The 21,121-nt window shown below is 35.1% G+C and overlaps 1 protein-coding gene across 6 annotated transcripts in view; it reads left to right on the plus strand.

Annotated features, from left to right (window-relative positions):
• ZNF638 (zinc finger protein 638) overlaps window positions 1-21,121 on the plus strand; it is a 107,685-nt gene that overhangs the window by 49,112 nt on the left and 37,452 nt on the right. For 3 of the 6 annotated variants that reach the window (XM_081156939.1, XM_081156940.1, XM_081156941.1), the window contains exons 2-8: window positions 114-1,629; window positions 5,995-6,056; window positions 11,284-11,322; window positions 12,659-12,951; window positions 14,567-14,844; window positions 15,939-16,085; window positions 17,001-17,123. In XM_081156939.1, coding sequence (XP_081013065.1) covers window positions 114-1,629; window positions 5,995-6,056; window positions 11,284-11,322; window positions 12,659-12,951; window positions 14,567-14,844; window positions 15,939-16,085; window positions 17,001-17,123 — 2,458 coding nt within the window. The remainder of the gene's footprint in view (window positions 1-113; window positions 1,630-5,994; window positions 6,057-11,283; window positions 11,323-12,658; window positions 12,952-14,566; window positions 14,845-15,938; window positions 16,086-17,000; window positions 17,124-21,121) is intronic. The other 3 variants (XM_081156943.1, XM_081156942.1, XM_081156944.1) reach the window with 1 other exon arrangement.

Below are 21,121 nucleotides of genomic sequence, written 5' to 3' on the forward strand. Positions count from 1 at the left end.
AAATGCAGAATCCTTTCATGGCTTTGTTTCAGAATGTTTTACACTGGCTGTAGAACCCACTTCATGAAGTAGTTTGAGTTAAAATGATCTAATATTTGTGTTTTAACTTTCAGCTTTGTGTTATTCTTGGAAAATTTCGCACCACTTGTGAATTCCTTGAACCTGGGCATTGCAAACCCACTTCTGTTGGGCCCATCTCCTTTGCACTTTGCTCAGATTAAGACTCAGTTGGCGCTTCAGCAGCTGAATGCCGTTGCCTCACATAGTTCAACACCACCTTATACTTTATTAAATCAGGCTTTCTTGAAAATAGCCATGTCGAGACCCAGGTTTAATCCTCGAGGAAACTTTCCACTTCCGAGGCCACGAGCACCTAACCCTCCTGGGATGAGGCCTCCAGGACCATTTATGAGGCCTGGATCTATGGGTCTTCCAAGATTTTACCCAGCAGGGAGAGCCCGTGGAATTCCACCCAGATTTGCTGGCCATGAAGCTTATCAGAACATGGGACCACAGAGAATGAATGTTCAGGTAACTCAACACCGAACTGATCCAAGATTGACCAAAGAAAAACTGGATTTTCACGAAGCACAACAAAAGAAGGGGAAGCCTCATGGTAGCCGGTGGGATGATGAGTCTCAGATACCTGCATCAGTGGGAGTGAAACAGAGTTCTGTAACACAGGTTACAGAGCAGAGTCCTAAAGTGCAGAGCCGCTATACAAAAGAGAGTGCCTCAAGTATCTTAGCAAGTTTTGGATTATCTAATGAAGATTTAGAAGAACTCAGTCGCTATCCTGATGAACAGCTAACTCCTGAAAATATGCCATTAATTTTGAGGGATATAAGAATGCGAAAAATGGGGCGCCGGTTACCTAATTTACCTTCTCAGAGCAGAAATAAAGAAACACTCGGTAGTGAGGCAGTTTCAAGTAATGTAATTGATTATGGGCATGCAAGCAAATATGGATATACAGAAGATCCACTTGAAGTACGTATTTATGATCCTGAAATTCCAACTGATGAGGTCAAGAATGAATTTCGGTCACAGCAGAGCATTTCTGCATCTGTTCCTGCACCAAATGTGATATGTAATTCTATGTTTCCTGTTGAAGATATGTTTCGACAGATGGACTTCCCCAGTGAGTCCTCCAATAATCAGTCCTTTTTCCCAGTTGAGAGTGGAACTAAGATGTCAGGCTTACACATTTCAGGAAGACAGTCAGTCCTTGAACCTGTAAAATGTGTCAGCCAGTCCATTAGCCAAACAGCTAACCAGACAATGAGTCGGTCTCTGATTCCTCCATCTATGAACCAGCAACCTTTTTCATCGGAATTAATTTCAGCTGTAAGCCAACAAGAGCGGATTCCACGTGAGCCTGTGATTAACTCATCTAATGTACACAGATCAGGAGGAAGTAAAAAGAATTACCAGTCTGAGGCTGACATTCCCATTCAGTCTCCCTTTGGGATTGTGAAAGCATCCTGGTTACCAAAGTTTTCACATACTGATGCCCAGAAGATGAAGAGACTTCCAACTCCTTCTATGATGAATGATTATTATGCAGCATCTCCAAGAATATTTCCACATTTGTGTTCTCTGTGTAACGTAGAATGTAATCATTTGAAGGTGAGTGTTTTTAAACATCACTGTATAATGATACTCAGCGCCCAAGTTTCCGCTAAATTCTCATGTATGCTGGTGTTAACTGGGCATTAAGGAAATGGCAGAAGTTAATTTTGGTTGCAACATGAACACTTAGTTGTAATCTAAGTAGTCTTGGCCTGAGTACTGAGTTGAGTGTTAGGCTCTCTGTATTCCTGTGATTGGGCACACCACATGGTTCTTCCATTTATTTTGAACTTTTGCTTAGTTATCCCAGAAATTTGTGCAGCATAAAACTTATATAACATAAACTGTATACTTATAAGACAATGTCACATGAGTCATTTTAAACAAGAGAATCTGTTAGTATAAAAAGAAAAAGTTGGAATAAAACATTTGTACTATACACTTTGAAGAGTCAGTATATTGTAGCCTTGCATGTATCTACGTGTCTTGGGCTAAAGACAGTTCATGCCAATTTAATTCTTTTCTGACTTTATCTGGACTAGGATTATTAGTGTTTCATGAGAAGGAGCTTCCTAAAATAACTTAATGACAGCAAAATTGAGTCGAGTTATTTGGGTACCAGTTGTGGGTTCAGCAAATAGAGTGTAAAATGATGTAAAGAAGCCTTAACTATCTTCATGATTAATAGTTAGAAGGAAGTGTTTTATAGAGGTGCTGAGGAGTAATGTAAAATATACTATTAGTAATCACTGGTGGATTTGAGTAGGAATTTCTAAGTATGTGTTATTTACTTATATATGTTTGGAAACCACTGTTCCATTTACTGATGTGATTTGTAGGTTTATATCATAAATGGTCAAGAAGAGATGTACTTCCCATGGGAACAAGCATTAATTCAAGGCCATAGCATTGGTTGTGTACTTTGAGTAGGCTTAAAAATGTGTAGGTATTAATTCTCTTGTTTTTTCTCCTTCCACTGCTCCCCTTTTATTGTCTTTCTGTTACTCATCAGGTTTCAGCCAACAAGAATCTGATACCTAGAGCTGATGCTTTTGTCTTAAGGTTAACTCCAGCAAAGGAAAGCGGCATCCTACCTTTAGCCAGATTTGTTGAGTTCTAATAAATAATAGTTGCCTTACCCTGTCAAAGGGGATAGCAAACTTGATAAATCTCAGAATGATTTATAGCACTTAGTTATAATCTGTAAATAGCCCCTGGCCTAAGTACGGAATTGAATGTTAGGCTTTCTATATTCCATTTATTTTGAACTTTCAGTTAGTCATGATGAATCCAAGAAAAATACCTTAAAATAAAGAACTTAAAAGTTTTCATTTTTATGCCATAGAATAGAAAAGGTATACATTTATTCAGTTGGTATTTATTGATTACTAGTTTTATATATGACTATATTAGGTGTTGGGGCAGAGGTGAAGAACTATATAAAATTTAGATGTTTGTAAACAGATTATTGAGTTTCACTGTCTCCTAATTACATACCTGAGGAGTTTAAAAAAAAAAAAAGAGGACAACAAATGGTTTGGTGATTGTATTTAACTTGTTTGGGTATGCTTAGGGGAGATACTTTATATTTTTATCATGATTTTGGCTTATATCAGTACAGGGCAGCATTATCAATTTCCAACACCTATTCTATATTTAGCAGTATGTAACTAAAAAGAAGTATGAATATACTTTGACATCAAGAAATGTGTCTAGTTAAATAAGACTAGTTAGTCTAGTTAAATAAAACTAATTGAGTGATGGTGACTAACTACACTAAGTCTTTTTGGACTTGAATGATCTGAGAGGGAAGACTTCATGGAATAGGTTGAAGATGGGTCTTGAATGATGAATAAGCTGCAGTATACATGGGGAAGGAGGAATTACATTTCCGATGTGAGCAACAAATATAAGTACAAAGGGACTTGAAAAGCTAGCCTAAGAAGTTTAGACTTGAGGTGAGAGGCATTAGGAAGCTAATTAAGGTTCTAGATATGTGACGTGATGTGTGAAAATTATATTTTAGGGAGATAAATCTGTTTGACATGTGCAGGGTGAATAGGAATGTGAGAAGAGATAGAGCAAGGCACTAATTCGAGGCTTCCCTGGTGAAAGGCTGGGTTAATTTATTCAATAAAAGTAAAATTTAGAGGAAAGGAAATCATTTAGTGATCATTAGAGTTCACTGAGATTGCCATTTAAAACAAATACTTTTAACAGTCAAAACAGCACAATAGGGCTAGCCAGTGAATGCTTCACTACTAGGTGACTAAATGATAGGGATTTATGAACATGGACTTACATGATACAAACTATCTCTCTTGTTTCTGTGATATATTTTGTTGCCTTGTAAGTGTGCATATATATGATGTTATAAATATGTGGCAAATAAATGTAAATTACCAATTGTAAATTTTTTCTTGCTAAGTAACATCTGGCAATATGATCCCCACCTCTGGAGTCTTTAAAAATGTAGCCTGAAAAAGGAAACTATATAATGTGAAATGTATTTTTATTTCAAAATTGGGATTTAGTTGTTGGAGGAGGAGCTGTCCTGGGTTTAGAAGGTATGATATTTTTTACTGTCCTTGGTTCAGAAGTCTGTGCTTGATTTTAAAGCTATCTTTTTGACTGAAATAATTCAGCTGAGAAAGTACTGACTGACAAAAGATTTTTGGGGTAGTTGGAGGATAGTGAGTGAGCTCTGATTCGGGTAGGTATTTTCACAGTTTGATTCTGGGCCCTCTCAACTCTTTAGTTCTTGCAGCATCTCCTGTTTAGGTAATGATCATTCTTTGGAAAGGCAGTACTGCTTTGGGACCTTCTTTTAATCTTCATATTGTTACTAGACAGTGTCGAAACTGGGGTGGCATAGCTATATCTACTGAACTTAAAACAAGTAATGTCAGTGAGTAAGTGGACCTATTAAAAGACAGGAGAGAGTGGGGCGTGTGTGTGTGTGTGCGCGAGTGTGTAACTGGAGAGAATATGCCTTAAATAGGGCAGCTGTCAGCGTCAGCTGATAGTTGCTATATAGAATACATGCCTAGTATTATGTCGTTATATTTTTTTAAGAAAAGCTGGAAATCTGGATTTGGGGGTAAAATCTCTGATGAATATTGGCATCTCTTTTAAATGTTGGCAACTTACTCAAACAAAACACATTTTAGTCCAAATAAATCATGCCCAATCCACTACCTGCCATTGTGTATGTTTCATGTAAACAGTGTCCAGTTACTGTCAAAGAAATGGTTTCAGCAGTACTAAAGACTCAGTAATTGCCAATCTCTACTAGCTTTCTATTTGTATCGCTTAGCAGGATGTGCAAACATTTATTATTTTTGTAGTCTACAATCTGTTCCATGGCTTAATGAAATAGTTTAGGGTTTGTCATAACCTGTTGTTGAGTATTGCAGGTAGCATTCATTTATTTTCAGATAGTTCTTGACAAGGCAGATTCCATAATTAGTGTCAACTGTGGTTTTAACTAGAAATTTCTAGTTCGTCTTTAGCAATGACAAAATAAAGTGTTTTTGAAATGGAAATGAGTAGCATTTTTCCTCAAGAAAAGTTTTCAAATACAGAATTGTTTAGTAAGTTTTCTGCCTATCCAAATGCTGGAAAAACAGTAAAACACTGAATAATATATATGTTGCTCTTAACTAATTGTTTCACTTGGAAGACTGTATCTTTGAAAACTGTAATTTTTTTTTTTGATCAGATGTATCTTCCAGGAGTTATTTATGGGTATAGAATGTAATTTTAGGGCAGATTTGTAAAGGAAGTAATGTATGGGAAAGCATTTTGTTCATTGTAAAGCTCTATATGTAAGGGATATCGTGTCTTTGAAATGGTGTTACTTTCCTTTAAATCTTAAAAATAAATTAGATTTGATCATCAGCTTTTCATGTTTTTACTAATCTTACCCTTTGCTAATATAGTTTGGAATGGTACTGGCCTATGAGGTAGGATTTTTTTATTGTTAATGTTATTAGCTTGAAGTTTAGAGGTAAAAGTAAGTAAAACTGTGTTTTAAAGATGCCATTTCAAATACCATTTTATTGAGTTTTTTGTGTTCTCTGGTGTGTTGTTTTTATATCTGAGATGAGTTATTTATGATCCATGCTTTTATTTTTCCCCGTTTAGAGATATATTTGATTTCAAAATGAGTATACATGGGTATGATTTTTTTAAATGCTTAAATGTTTTAAAATGGCATCAATGAGATATGGTATTAAGTGACTTTGTTTGGAGGCCTTTATTTTTGGTTGTAAAAGATTTTATTGAATAGCCAAATGCTGTCTGTAACTAGATTTGCTTAATTTGGGAGGGAAAAGTATGCTGTGTCAACTTAAAAAGCCTAAATTCATAATTCAACATGAGAAATATGCTAATTTCAGCACTTTTCTCCTTTTACAATAGGATTGGATTCAGCATCAAAATACGTCTACTCATATTGAGAGCTGCCGACAGTTACGTCAACAGTAAGAACAATTTTTTTTCTTTGTTATAGGTAGCAAATTTATAACATAGCTAATGCTCAGGTATAACTGTTTTAATACTTTTAGTATGGTACTTTAGAGAAAAATATTTTTGAAAGCTATTGTCTATTTGAAGTATTCATTTTATAGACGTTAAATTATGATCATTTCTTCTGACTTCTTAATTTAATATTAAGTAGATCTTTTTAATATCATTGGTTCATACCTTCCTGGCTTGTGTTCCTTGGGATGGTTTATCTATTTTAGAGTAGATAGCCTTCCTTTCTCCTGTCTCCCCCCCCCCCAAAAAAAACCCACACCCCATGATAAATAACTAAAAACCACTCAACCCAAACACCAGTATTTAATTTCAGGTCTAAAGCTTTCTTCTGGCTTAGAACCTATTTTCAGAATAAACCTTAAGTAGGAGATGAACAGGCTAGGTTTGTTGGTTCCTCAAATCGATTATTTAAATCCTCTGACCTTTTCCAGTGCAGGTGAAAAGTGTGGTTTTGACAGTGTTCTCTTATGTCCCTTGGAGTAACACAAAATTAAATTGTTTTTCCCTAGCGTCATTAAACATTTTGATACAGTTGAATGTCAAGTTCCTCGTCACTAGACTTACAGTAATATGTTTTGGTCAAATGGACCTGTGGCAGCTGTTTGTTTTGTTGTTGTTGTTCTTTATGAAATCATCACCAGATTTTTTTGAGATTATTTAGGACTCTAGTTGTAAGTGATGAACCTAACTCAAAGTAGTTTTCAAAGCAAGAGAACTTATTAGTTCACTTAACTGGGAAGCTTAAAGAGTGGTTCTAGTTTCAAAACAGCTGAATTGGCTGCTCAACAAAAATTGAAGTGTGAGAAATATTTTGGTTTCTTGGCAGTTTTCTTTCGCTTTGGCCTCATGGGATCTCAGGCACACTTTTCTTCACAGAGCAAAATGACTCCCATAGTTCTGGACTTAAGTGACTTGCATAGCTAGTAATTTCAAGAGTTAAAAAAAAAAAAAGTAAACACCTCTTTCCTCATGAGTGTTGCAGAAGTCTTTGGTTTGACTCCTTTGGTCTACTTTGGGTTAGTCGTCCATCTCTAAACCAATTATAATGATTATGGGAACAGGGTATTCTACGTCAGTTGTTGCCATGTGCCTACTCCTGGCGTTGTGTGTGACATAAACCCTACCTGAATCATAAAGACTAAGAATGAAGATTGGAGTTGCTTCCTTATATAGATGCTGTGCAGAGAAACATAGGTTATCATATAGAGATAATTGTTACCTGAATTGGATAGGCCTGACCACCACTGTAAATGGAAAATCTCTAAGCTATAAGTTTTCCCACAGATACCCAGTGGGGTGTCTAATTTTTATGAAGGTGAGAGACTTAGGTGGGAATGAGTTATTTACTAAGGGGTTTAGGTAGGAATGAGTTACTTGCTATAGGTAGGCATTAATGTTAGTAAGAGGATTCTAGCTACATGCACTGACTTTAATTTACTAGAGCAAATGGCATAGATGCCTGTTAAAGCCTTTTCTGTAGATTGGCCTATTTTTTCCATGCACATATTTTAAAGCATGGGCTCTCCATGCTTGCCACTTTAATAGTCTATCCTACATTTTTACCTTTTTTCAAGTTGTATTTTCTTCCCCCCCCCCCTTTTTGTCCCCCCCCCCAAGTTGTATTTTCTTGAATAATTCCTTCATGGCTTTCTCTCCACTACAAAAACAATTAACAGATAAATTAAATTTGATTAGGTGCTTGGAATTCTTCCATGGCCAAATACTATATGCTACTCTATTCTTTGTTGTTTTTTTCTTAAGCTTCGTTGTGTTCCATTATGTTTTATATACCTTAATCTATTTAGTCATTCCTTTACTAATGTATTTTTGCGTTCTTACTCCTTTTGTTTTCATTTTCTGTCTTTGTTGGGTCTTTCTATACACAAGAGTGGTTGGTTAACTTGAGAAAAGATGCAGTGCATCATAGTTTTAATATTAAAAATAAATAATAATATCTATTTTCTTATTGTGTGCGGGGCATTATTCTAAGTGCTTTACATAATTTATTTACTCTTCAAAGCAACTCTGTGAGATTGATTTATAATGATTATTTGTGATTTTACCAGTGAGAAAACTGAGGCACAGTGAGGTAAATTTCATACTATCACACAACAAATAATTGGCACAACTAGTCTGTCTAGCTCATGGATCTTTGCTCCTTTTTCCCCCCTCAACAAGTCAGTAAATATATATTCTTTATCTTTATTCACCAATTATTAACATTTGCCACATCTGTTTTATATCATTATATATACATTTTTTGAACTATCTGAAAATAAATTGCAAATATTGTGACAATTCACTGCTCAATTCAACATCTGCCTTCTCCTGTTTCCCAAATGCCTTTTATAACTATTCATACCTATTCTCCACCCACCCCCATTAACACGCCCAATTCAGGATTCAAAGCAAGATTCGTGCATTCAGTCTCTTAGTCTAGAACAGTCCACCCTGTGGCCTTTATTTTTGAGGAGGATATTTTCATGATTTTGACTTCTTTTGAAACATCAAAGAAAATTGTTTTGTAGAATTTACCACATTCTGTACTTTTCTCAGGTGGTTTCCTTATCGTTAAACTCAGGTTGAACATTTTGGTCACATTTTTAATGTGTATGCTTATTACATCCTGTTGGGACACAGATAATGTCAATAGCGTAAGTCCTTGTTCTTAGCCATTATATTATACAGCATATGTAAGGAGTATTATACTTCTGAAACACATTTTTAAACTAGATAGGCAATATATAGATAGTCCAAACTCTACTTGCAGAATAATATATATGTTTTATCTTTCTGCTCTGGGCAGCAGAGGTAAGAACATGCATTATAGCAGTCAGCCTAGTGAAGAACTAAACACTATTACCAACTTTTGAGTAATAGGCCTCAAGCTCTCATGAAACCATAAACTGGAAAGCTCTAGAAATTCAATAACTTGCATGTGTTGACAACCAGGAAAGTTAAGGCTTACTCAAATTAAGTAACTGATTTTCAGATACACAGCCATTAAATGGGAGCCACGTACACTTAGATCCAACTTTGTTTGTTTCCAAAGGTGTTAATTAAAACACTGTACCACAAAATTAGAAGTTGATCTTAGATGGTACAGAGTAAGGAAAGTTTTAAAAAGTGTAGGAGTAGATGAAACGTTAGTATGCATGTTTTGACAGTTGTTGATGCTAGGTGATGGACACATTGAATTAAAGTTAACTTTTTTAAAAATATATATATCTTTATTGATTTCAGAGAGAGGAAAGGAGAGGGAGAGAAAGATAGAAACATCAATGATGAGAGAGTCATTGACCGGCTGCCTCCTGCACACCCCCGACTGGGGATCGAGGCCACAAACCCGGGCATGTGCCCTGACCAGGAATCGAACCCCGATCGCCTGGATCCTATGTCAACACTCAACCGTTGAGCCACGCCCAGCCAGGCTAAAGTTAGCTTTTTTTGTCTTCATAGTTTGTCACCTCAAAGCAAGAAGAAGGGAGCAAAAGCTTTCTCAGAAGTCTGCTTTGTACCTATGTCTCATTGGTTAGAATCTATCACTGCCTATCTTGTAAGGAGGCTGGGAAAGCAAATATTTAGCTTTGTTAATTAGCCTTTGTATTAGAGGCAGGCAAGGTAAAAAGTTGAGAATTGCTGTCAAGTTAACCTGCTAACAATGTCTGAGACAAATAGCAATAAATAAAAACTACTTTAGCCAGGCCAGTGTGGTAGGTTCAAGCCCTGATGGGGGCCATGCAGGAGGCTGCCGATCGAAATTTCTCTCCCTCTCTCTTTCTCTAAAATTAATAAAAATGTATTTTAAACAACAAAAACGCCTACTTTACGTTTACTAAGGTTTTGACCTAACTATTTTCCTGCCAGGTGACTGCTGAAAGAGTTTACTGCTTCCATTTCCTTACCTGGCTCTCTTCTTGGTTACTGTGAAATGATATTGTTGAATACTAGTGGTTTCTAATTCTTTTATTTAATCACCATTTCCAATGAACCTTTAGAATCCACATTCTCTAGAAAAGTTAAGGATGAAGATGTCTTTTTATTAGGTTTCTACGATGTTACTGTTCCTCCTACTTTTCCTTTCTGTGAATACCCCTTAATATCTTTCATTGGTTTATCTTTGTCTGTTGTACTCTTAAGTGTTGGTGTGCAGAAGATTCTGTCCTCAACCCTCTTTTTTCTTACAAATTCTTATTCTGTGTTAGTCTCTCACTCTTAGTACTATAGTGTGGCTTCTATGTGTCTGATTTCTAAATATCTTAACCCTCATCTTCCCTCCTAATTCCAGATATTTATTTCTGATTCTGAAAACATTTCTATTATTTTCTTCACTTTAGAAATGTATTTGTTCCCCATTGCCTTTTATTTATGTGCACCCCCTTTATCTGTTTTCAAGGACCTTCAGTTTGTCTCTGAGATACCTTTCCAGGTTTTTCCCCCTCATAGTTCATTTTCATCATTTACATACTTCAGCCAGATTGGTTTCTGTTGATAGATGTTTTTAAGGGTTACCTAAAAAGCAACCTTTTCTGTGAATTCTCTTCTGATTCCGTCTGCTAGGTGTATCTCTGTGAGGACCACTTGGTACAATGTAAGGGGCACCATTCATGTTATATTTTGTAGAATAGTGTCCCCTGGAGTTCTGCGAAGTAGGTGAAGTGTCTTCCCTCTTTTAACCCCTACCTGAGCTTATATCTTGTACCTCTTTTATGTGTACTTCATGCTCTACTTAAAAAAATTTTAAAGTCTTTACCCTTTATGGGGAATCCATTTCTTTTCTCTGAATTGCCTACTAACATAATACTTTATTGAATTAGAACAGCAATTTTCTGACAAAATAAGTATAATTTTGATTCATTCACGCCAGATAGCTATTGTTGTCTTGGCTCTTGTCTTTTTTTAATTTTGACACTCTAAGGGAAATGCGATTAGTGCCCCTGACTAAATAGTCAGGTATTGCATGTTTTAAAATTTTTTATAGTGCACTGGTTGAAAATCTCTGAATTAGACACTAAAAATATTTCATTCCCAAGAAAATTTTCATACTTTAATATACCGATTAATTACTATGTAAATGTAGGTTTTGAACAGAAAGATATATTGCAGGGAATGATCAGTTGAGCCTTATAGTCTTATTTGATTGTTAATTAATATTTATTCTCAAAATAGGTACCCTGATTGGAATCCTGAGATCCTCCCATCAAGAAGGTAATTATTATTTTTTAAAATATATTTTATTTTTCCCATCATCATTTATCCCCTCTATGTTTCTTCCACCTCCACCCTTGTCCCCCCCCCAGTTACCATGGAAGATACATTTTTAAATAGGGATATTATTGAAATTTTAAAAGTAAAATTTTATTTTTATGCCCGGCCGGGCGTGGCTCATTGGTTAAGCGTCGACCTAGGATCCAGGTGATCAGGGTTCGATTCCCAGTCAGGGCACATGCCCAGGTTGTGGGCTGCAGCCGATCAATGACTCTCTCATCATTGATGTTTCTGTCTCTCTCTCTCCCTCTCCTTTCCTCTCTCTGAAATCAATAAAGATATATTTAAAATAAATAAATAAATAAATAAATAAATAAATAAATAAATAAAAGTAAAATTTTATTTTTAGAAGTAAGCAAGTACTTTTTTAAAAAAAGGTATTGTTTTTAATTGAGTCCTCTTTTAATTACCCCAGCTTAAATGTTATAGTTCTCCTCTTCTACTTTTTAGTCTTTTTCTCAAAATACTTTATGCTTTTACTATTATTTTATATTTGTGGATTCTTGGATTATAAATGCCTTGCCCTGGCTGGTGTTGCTCAGTGGTTAGAGCATCAGCCTGCAGACTGAAGGGTCCTGGGTTCTATTCCTGGTCAAGGGCACATACCTGGGTTGCAGGTTTGATCCCCGCCCCAGTTGGGGTGTGTGCGGAAGGCAACCAATTGATGTGCCTCTCTCTTTCTCTCCCCATCCATCCCTCTCTTCCATTCTTCCATTTTCTCTAAAAATCATTGGAAAAAATTATCCTCTGGTGAGGATTAACCAAATAAATGCCTTGAAAGATGGGAATGGTTTTATTAAGCTTTGTATTCCCTAGGGGGGGTTCCCTATTCAGTGTGCATGTATACAGCAGGCAAAGAATATTTGTAGATAGCATAATCTTTTAGGAAAAAATGTTGAAAAGCATTTCTTAATATAAATTATTCCTAAATTCTTTTTTTTTTGTCCTAAATTTTTTATATAACTGAATACTTTCAAAACATATTTGGATATAAATGTGGTACAGGAAAAGCCCAAGAAATTGATGATGATACTCTTCTGTAAATTAGCAAAACAGAGGAGTTCAAGCCATTAGAAGCTGATCATCTGTTCTGATTATTTATTTATCTCAAGGCTAAATTATATCATAACAAACAAGTTTTTTGTTTTTAATAAATACACAGTATCAGAATTTGGTATGATTAATAATCTCTTTTTAAGAAGGTACTTCTGTCATTTAAATAGCTTAAATTTACATTAAATTGCTGAATTTTGTGTGTCTTTTTTGTACTTTGTAGAAATGAAGGCAATAGAAAAGAAAATGAAACTCCAAGAAGGCGTTCTCATTCCCTCAGTCCTAGACATTCTAGGAGATCAAGCTCAAGTCACAGATTCCGTCGATCCCGAAGCCCAACACGCTATATATATAGACCAAGAAGTCGAAGTCCAAGAATTTGCCATCGTTTCATTTCTAGATATAGATCCAGGTCCCGTTCACCATATCGAATGAGAAATCCATTTAGAGGTAGTCCAAAAAGCTATCGATCAGTTAGCCCTGAAAGGATATCAAGGAGATCAGTGAGATCATCAGGTACAGTTATGGTCATGAATAAGTCTACTTATTTTGACTAAATTTTTTAAGTTTTTTCTGTTTGTTTGAATTTTTATATATATATTTGTGTGTGTGTGTGTGTGTGTGTGTGTGTATGTGTTTTATCCTCACCTGAGTATATATTTTTTCCATTGCTTTTCAGAGAGAGTGCAAGTGGGGGAGAGAAAGAAACATTGATGTGAAAGAGACACATCGATCGGTTGCTTCCCGCACTTACCCCGCCTGGGTCTGGGGATTGAGCCTGCAACCAGGGTATATGCCCTTGGCCGGAATTGAACCCAGGACCCTTCAGTTCTCCAGCTGATGCTCTAACCACTGAGAAAACAAGCTAGGGCTATATTTGTATACTTTTTTAAAAAAAATATATCTTTATTGATTTCAGAGAGAGGAATGGAGAGGGAGAGAGAGAGATAGAAACATCAATGATGAGAGAGTCATTGATTGAACCCGCAACCCTGGCATGTGCCCTGACTGGGAGTCGAACCCCAATCGCCCGGATCCCAGGTCGACGCTCAACTGCGGAGCCACGCCCGGCCGGGCTATATTTGTATACTTTTAATAAGTTTGAAATGGTGACTTACATATTACTATCAAGATTTAACAAAAGTTGACATTTGAGCTATTTTCCTCAGCTCTAAACTTTAAGAAATGAACTATTCTATTTTATTAAATTTTAGAATTGCTGTATGAAATCTGACTCACATCTCAACCTAGTTTATTCTTCTTCCCTTTATTAACTATTAGAACAAATGTGCAAGAGTGTATATATCTACCCAACATCAGTTTTAAATACCAAGGATATACAAACATCTCAGTTTGCTTAATACTTGATTATAAACTTCTATGAATTAATTTTAAAACTTTTAAAAATTATTCATGTTTTCAACCTGGTGTTAATTGGTTTAGTGATCTTTCCAGAAATAGCTCTTATATATATTACATATATATATTCTTGGAGATCTTTTCAGAGGTCTGTGAGGTCTTCCCTTTTTCAACTAACTGCATGTCTATGTGAAGCTAAGATCTTCTTTTTATATTTCAACCAGAATAATGTATCCAGCAGAATGCATGCAAAAACAGATAGGAGAATATAGGCATCTTCTCTTAAGCCCAACATTAAAGTGTTTGGGAAAATGTTCAGTGCTGCTACTCATCTAATTTTTTTTGTTTTGGGAATTCAAGTGTTTCATAAAAATATGTTATTTATGTTAACACGAGTTTATTAAATGAATAATAAAATGTTTTTAAAATATGATTTTAATTTATTTTATGGTAAATACTGATAAATTCAACACAAAAACTTTTTGGGGTCCTCGTGTTTCAGAGTGTAGAGGGACACAGAAACCAAAAATTTGAGGACCCCTGGTGTAAGAGAAGCTCACTGAATAGAGGAAGTTCATGTAAAAGCCTTCTAAGTGAAGAATTAAAGACTAAGAATTTTTTGTCTGTGTATGCTCCCTGTTTGGCCTGACAGTCACTCTATGTGATAAATATTTAGGCAGTTGAGGGATTATTCTTTTTTTTATAATGTGATGAGATGTTTCTACCTTAAGTTCTTTTCAATTAAAGTAGTATTTATATCCTTTTTCACTAGATAGAAAAAGAGCATTAGAAGATGTAGCACAACGACCTGGGCATGTGCCAGAATTCAATAAACAGAAGCATTTTGAAGCAGTTGATAAAGGACAGTTACCAGCACAAAAGCCTAAAACTGGCAGTGGATCAAAGCCATCAGTTAAATCTATAAACTCTACAAAGAATGATGCAAATTTAGGAGGATATTCTACTCGTTACAAATCAAAGAATCTTGAAGATGGCACCTTATCAGAATGTAAACAGGTGTCTGATAAAGCTGTTTCTCTCCAGCGTAAGGTCAGTAGTTCTTTAATTTGTTAGTGCAGGTGTGTGCATACATTTGCTATTATGACAAAGAGGAAACAGAGTTGTCTGAATTTTTTTATTTTCATTTTGCCAAAAGTTTGAAATTATGATGTTAAAATCTGTCGGTATGGAATATTTTATTGGTTTTTCTTATGAATATAATAAAAGTGCAATAATTAAAAATCTTATAGTTTACAAATCCTAGAGGTTTGGCATTTGATCTATCACAAGTGAGAACGTTTTGGTGTTTTTGGCTAGCCATATAAGCAGATCATGATGAGTTTTGCTATCTTATTGGGAAAATACATGCAGTCATCATCAACATTAATGTTTTTGTTGTCTCTGTTAGTAAGCTATAACAGTGAGTCTTGCCCTGGCTGGCATGGCTCAGTTGGTTGGAGAGTCAACCCATACACCAAAAGACAGCGGGATGGGTTCTATTCCCCACCAGGTACATACCTGGGTTGCAGGTTCGATCTCCAGTCGGGCATTATTAAGATATTAAGATATTAACCAAAGAACTTATATGCATATATGCATAACCCATGGACACAAACAGTAGTTCAGTGAAGGCCTGGGCCTGGGGTGGGGGTGGGAGTGGGAGTGGGGTGGGAGGGGGGTCAATGGGGGAATAAAAGGGGACATCTGTAATACTTGCAACAATAAAGATTTTATAAAAGATTTTAAGACAGTATTAAGCTATTGTCAGTTATTAGAACACAAAGCTGTAATTTCAGCTTCCTTAGTGATGTGATGAACCATGCAGATTCATACAGTAAAATATTAATAGTTTTGGACCATTCCATCGGTCTTGTTTGTTGTAAAATGCTTCTAAACAGAAAAGAGCATCCGTGATTGGTTACCTATAAACTCATTACTACTGTTGGGTTTGAGTGGTAAAATATAAGACATATTTCTTACTACTTTACTTTAGCATTGAAAAAAAATTTCTTTATTGTGCTAAAGTATTTAGAAGAGACTTTAAAGGAATAAGATTAATGGTAGAAGAATTTATATTGGGAATTATTACTGTACTTTGTGCATTAATTTGGCTTATTTTAAGTTTTCTTTTATTCCAAAAATAGCTTCGGAAAGACCAGCCTTTGTATTATGGTTCAGTTCTTCTTATATCTGAATTACCAGAGGATGGCTATACTGAAGAAGATATTAGAAAACTATTTCAACCATTTGGAAAAGTTAATGATGTCCTGATTGTTCCATATAGAAAGGAGGTGAGTCATTCAGTCTTTTCTGAAAATACAAAGTTATTGCTTTAAAAAAAAACATTAGATTTTGTAGCTACTTTTAGTACATATCTAATATACATAAATTTTTAATTGAAAGTTATGTAAATATTTGGATTCAAATGAACAAGTTCCCAGAATACTGCTTAATGTATTTTAGAACAGGGGTTGGTATACTTTTTCTGTAAAGGGCCAGATAATAAATTTTAGGCTTTGCGTGCCATGGGATTGCAGCTACTCAACTCTGCCAGAGTAGTACAAAAGCAGCCATAGATAATATATAGATGCATGAGCATGGCTGTATTTAAAAAAACTATTTATAAAAATAGGTGACAGACCCCACCTGGTGGCTTGGTTGGAGGATCATCCCATGCACTACTCCCCAATAAAGGTTGTGATTTCTAGTCAGGGCACATACCTAAGTTGTGGGCTTCATTTCTGGTTGGGACGAGTATGGGAGGCAACCAATTGATGTTTTTCTCACATGAATGTTTCTCTCTCTCTCTCTCTTCCCTCCCCCCCCCCCCATCTCTCTAAGATCAATAAACATATCCTTGGGTGAGGATTAAAAAAAAAAAAGTCAGACTTAAGGCAGCTAGACCAGATCCTGCCTTATTGATTGTTCATTGAGCCCTGTCTTCCCATTTCTCATTGTTCCATGAGCCTGTCATGGATCCCTGTTTCCCTCTTCTTATCTTGGTAATGGTATAGAAATTCTATAAGGTTAAAGGTCCATTTCATGTGTGAAAACATCCTAAAGGTCAAACTACACTTTAGCAAAACAAAAAGAGGTAAAATCAGGACTTGAGGTAATTTCATAGTTTTATGTTCCACAAAATAGTATTAAGTTACGCAGAGAATTTCAAGTTAGATTCTTTGTACTAATAATACATTTTATTTTAGGCTTACTTGAAAATGGAATTTAAGGAGGCAGTTACTGCAGTCATGAAGTACATTGAAACAACACCTCTTTTGGTAAAAGGGAAAAATGTGAAAGTATGTGTTCCAGGAAAGAAAAAAGCACAGGTAAACTGGATTTAGACTTGTTTCGTTGTTGATTAGATTAAGGTTTTTTTGCTTAAGTGTGGCACATACAGAAAAAATGCATAAAACAAATGCTTACACAGCATATTTTATGCGTATAGATTTAAATACAATGAAATTAACAACTTTTTAATATGTGCATATACAATCATGTTTTGTTGAACAATTGAGATACGTTATGAGAAGTATGTCATTTGGTGAGTCATCATTGTAGGAACATCATGGAGTGACAAACCTAGGTGGTGTAGCCTACTGCACACCTAGGCTATATGGGATAGCCTATTGCTCCTTGGCTACAAACCTGTACAGCATGTTACTGTACTGAATACTACAGGCAGTTATAACACAATGGTAAATATTTGTGTATATAAACATATCTGAATATAGAAAGGTACAGTAGAAATACAGTGTAAAAGATAAAAAATGATATATCCGTATAGGGCACTTACTGTAAATGGAGCTTATAGGACTGGAAGTTGCTCAGGATGAGTCAGTGAGTGAGTGGTGAGTGCATGTGAAGGCCTAGGACATTATTGTACACTACTGTAGATTTTATACATACTGTACACTCAGGCTACACTAAATTTATAAAAAATATATTTTTCTTCAATAATAAATTAACCTTAGCTTATTGTAACATTCTTACTTTATAAACTTTAAAATTTAAAAAAACTTTTTGACTCTTTTGTAATAATACTTAGCTTCTTCTGGAATATCTCCAGAAGGACCTGCCTGAGGCTCTGCTTGAGGAGGTGTCATTCTTTTCAGGAATATGTCCATGATGGTTTACTTGCTTGCTTTTTTCCATCATAGATTTGCTTGTGAGCAGAAAATGTGCTATGAACATTCCTCTCTGTTAATGAAAACCTTTCAGTGTTGGGGTCCATGTTTTCAAACTTTTTAAGGAACTTGTTGAAGTCTGCAAAAGCTTTTACTAAACCATTCACTGTTTTCTTGGGGGTTCTTCTTGTGGGACCACCATCATATATGTGGTTTGATATTAGCCGTTATGTGGTACATGACTATATAGCTTATACACAGTATTAATGGTAAGCAATAGACTAGGCGAAAATACTTAACAAAATCAGGAAATATCTGTGAGACCTCTACTTGGATCACAAACCATAATATTGATAACATCCTGGAAGCCCCTTGCATGCTTCTTACAAATCCTTACAACTGTTCTTTCTGCCCAGATGTAGCCCCTAACTTGATTTCTAACACTATAGTTGAGTTTTGCCTGTCTTGAATTTTATATAAATACAGTTGTGAAGTATGTATTCTTTTGGGCCTTATCTACAGTGGAATTTGCTGGGTTATAGAATATGTAGGACAGTAAACCCTCTTTTGCAGACCTCAATTTAACGGACTTGGATTTAATGGACACAATTTCTAGTCCATATGTCGTATGTGAAAATTAACACCTTGTTAGTTTTAAATGCTATTAACCAAGATTTGCTTTAATTAACAGGTTATTTTTTGTTATTAATTCATTGTTATTTTTAACAAATTTCGATGACATAAATATTACGCATCTACAACTATAGTCTACATATTTAAATCCAGGAGTCACCGCTTGTAAACAGTGTTTGGCAAATGATTAGCTGCATCGAGCAGTAATTGGTTCTGTTGTCTGGCATGACTTTCTGCTGCAGTTTTAACACATGCCAGCTGGTGTTCTTACGTGCACTAAGCCACACCACAGCTGTGTGCGTTTGTTTATTCGAGGTGACTGGTGAATTTACTAGACCTATTCAGTATAAATTTAAAAGTACAGTAATACATATAGAAAACTTTTCTGTGAAATTAAACTTTTCATAGATAGTTAATTTTAATTACACAAATGTGTCTACATAAGTAAAAACAGGTAAACTAATTTGTCAGGTTTTTAACATATGCATTCGGAAAACCTACTTTATTATGTTATGAACTTTTGGCTTTAATGGACACCCCCTTGCCCGAATTAGTCCTCATCATATCGAGGTTTTACTGTAATAGATAATACCACATTGCCCATAAAGTAGCTGTAATAATTTACAGTGATAATTATGAGCATACTGGTGCTTCTATATTATCAGTAGCATCTTAATGTTTTCACTTTTAAAATGCAGTATGTAAAAAATGGTATCTAGTTTTAACTTGCGTTTTCCAGATTTGTATTGAATTTCAACTTCTTTTTCATATTTTTAAAAATTTATCTTTATTGTTGAAAGTATTACAGATGTCCCCTTTTTTCACCCATTCATCCTCTCCATCCCGCATCCACCCCACCCCCAAACCTTCCCCATACCATGTCATAGGTTATGCATATAAGCATGTAAGTTCTTTGATTAATCTCTCCCCACCCACTCCCTCACTCCTGCCTTACCTCTGAGATCCTTCAGTCTGTTTCATGCTCCTGTGTCTCTGGGTCTGTTTTGTTCATCAGTTTATTTTACTTATTATATTCCATATATGAGTAAGATCATGTGGCACTTGTCTTTCTCTGACTGGCTTATTTCACTTAGCATAATACTCTCCTGTTCCATCCATGCTGTCCCAAAGGGTAAGACATCCTTCTTTTTTACAGCTGCATAGTATTCCATGGTGTAAATGTCCCACAGCTTTTTTATCCACTCATCTACGGATGGGCACTTGGGCTGTTTCCACATCTTAGTTATTATAAATTGCACTGCTATGAACATAGGGGTGCATAAGTTCTTTCTGATTGGTGTTTTGGGTTTTTTAGGATATATTCCTGGAAGTGAGACCACTGGGTCAAATGGTAGTTCAATTTTTAATTTTTTGAGGAAATTCCATACTGTTTTCCACAGTGGCTGCACCAGTCTGCATTCCCACCAGCAGTGTCCTAGGGTTCTCTTTTCTCAACATCTTTGCCAGTACTTGTTTGTTGATTCAACATTTTTAATATAATTATTACTATTTCTGTTACTGTTCTCATGAGTTATATATATAATATTTTTTCACATTTTCCTATTGGGTTGCCTTTTTTTTTTTTTTTTTTAATTGCATCTGAAGGTGTTCATTATTCTAGATCCTAGTTATGTATTTTATGTTAGAAGTATTTTCTTCTAGTCTGTTGGTTGTATGTATACATGTATAAAGTTTTTAATTTCAGTGTACTCAAGTTTCTTAGTTTTTTCCTCTTACAGCTTTTTTTTGGTCTTGTTTTAGAAGACCTTTTCTATACCAGTGCCAAAAAGATAGACTTCCATTACTTCTTAAATCTATAATTCATGATATAATGCGTGATTGAGATTAATATTGTTTCCAAAATATGTAGCTAATTAGCCCAACATCATTTATACCTAATTTGTTTTCCCCTGTTTATTTGAAAAGCTAATTTCATGTCTGTAAATTACCCTATATACATAGATGTGTTTCAGGCTGTTCTGTTACGTTAGTATATTTATTTTTGTGCTAGTGCTATGTGATTTTACTGGTTATAACTATAAAATTTATAATATTTGCCTATTTTTCAAGTAGAATCTTTTTTCTTCTTTATTTAAATTTGTTTTGCTTACTCCTGAACATTCACTCCTGCATATTAGTTTTAGAATTAGTTTAAGTTCTCTGAAAAATTTTATTGGGAGGTTAATCAATACTTATTGAAATTGTATTGATGTTTTTATAATACTATTTTTCTGTTAAAAAACATGGCTTATCTCTTCAGCAAGTTTTCTGTTTTTTTCCATAACATTCTTGTAGTTTTTGGAGGGATGTTAAGTTTATTTCTTTCTTAGATTTACTTGTATATGTATTATTAATATTTAACTTGCCATTGGAGAAAGGATTTTTATTTCTAGTTTTCTCCTAGAGTAACCCATCATCCTAGTTTATACCTGCTACATGCCATCCATTTATTTCCATTGTCCTGATTTAAATAATGAGTTATGTGGTAATCCTAGTCATTACCAATTTTGTTATTTAGAATTTCTTTTATTTTTGACCAGTGTTTATTAAATAAGAGGTTTTTTAAC

Source organism: Miniopterus schreibersii (genome assembly GCF_964146895.1).
Source record: "Miniopterus schreibersii genome assembly, chromosome: 13".
Taxonomy (NCBI): Eukaryota; Metazoa; Chordata; class Mammalia; order Chiroptera; family Miniopteridae; genus Miniopterus; species Miniopterus schreibersii.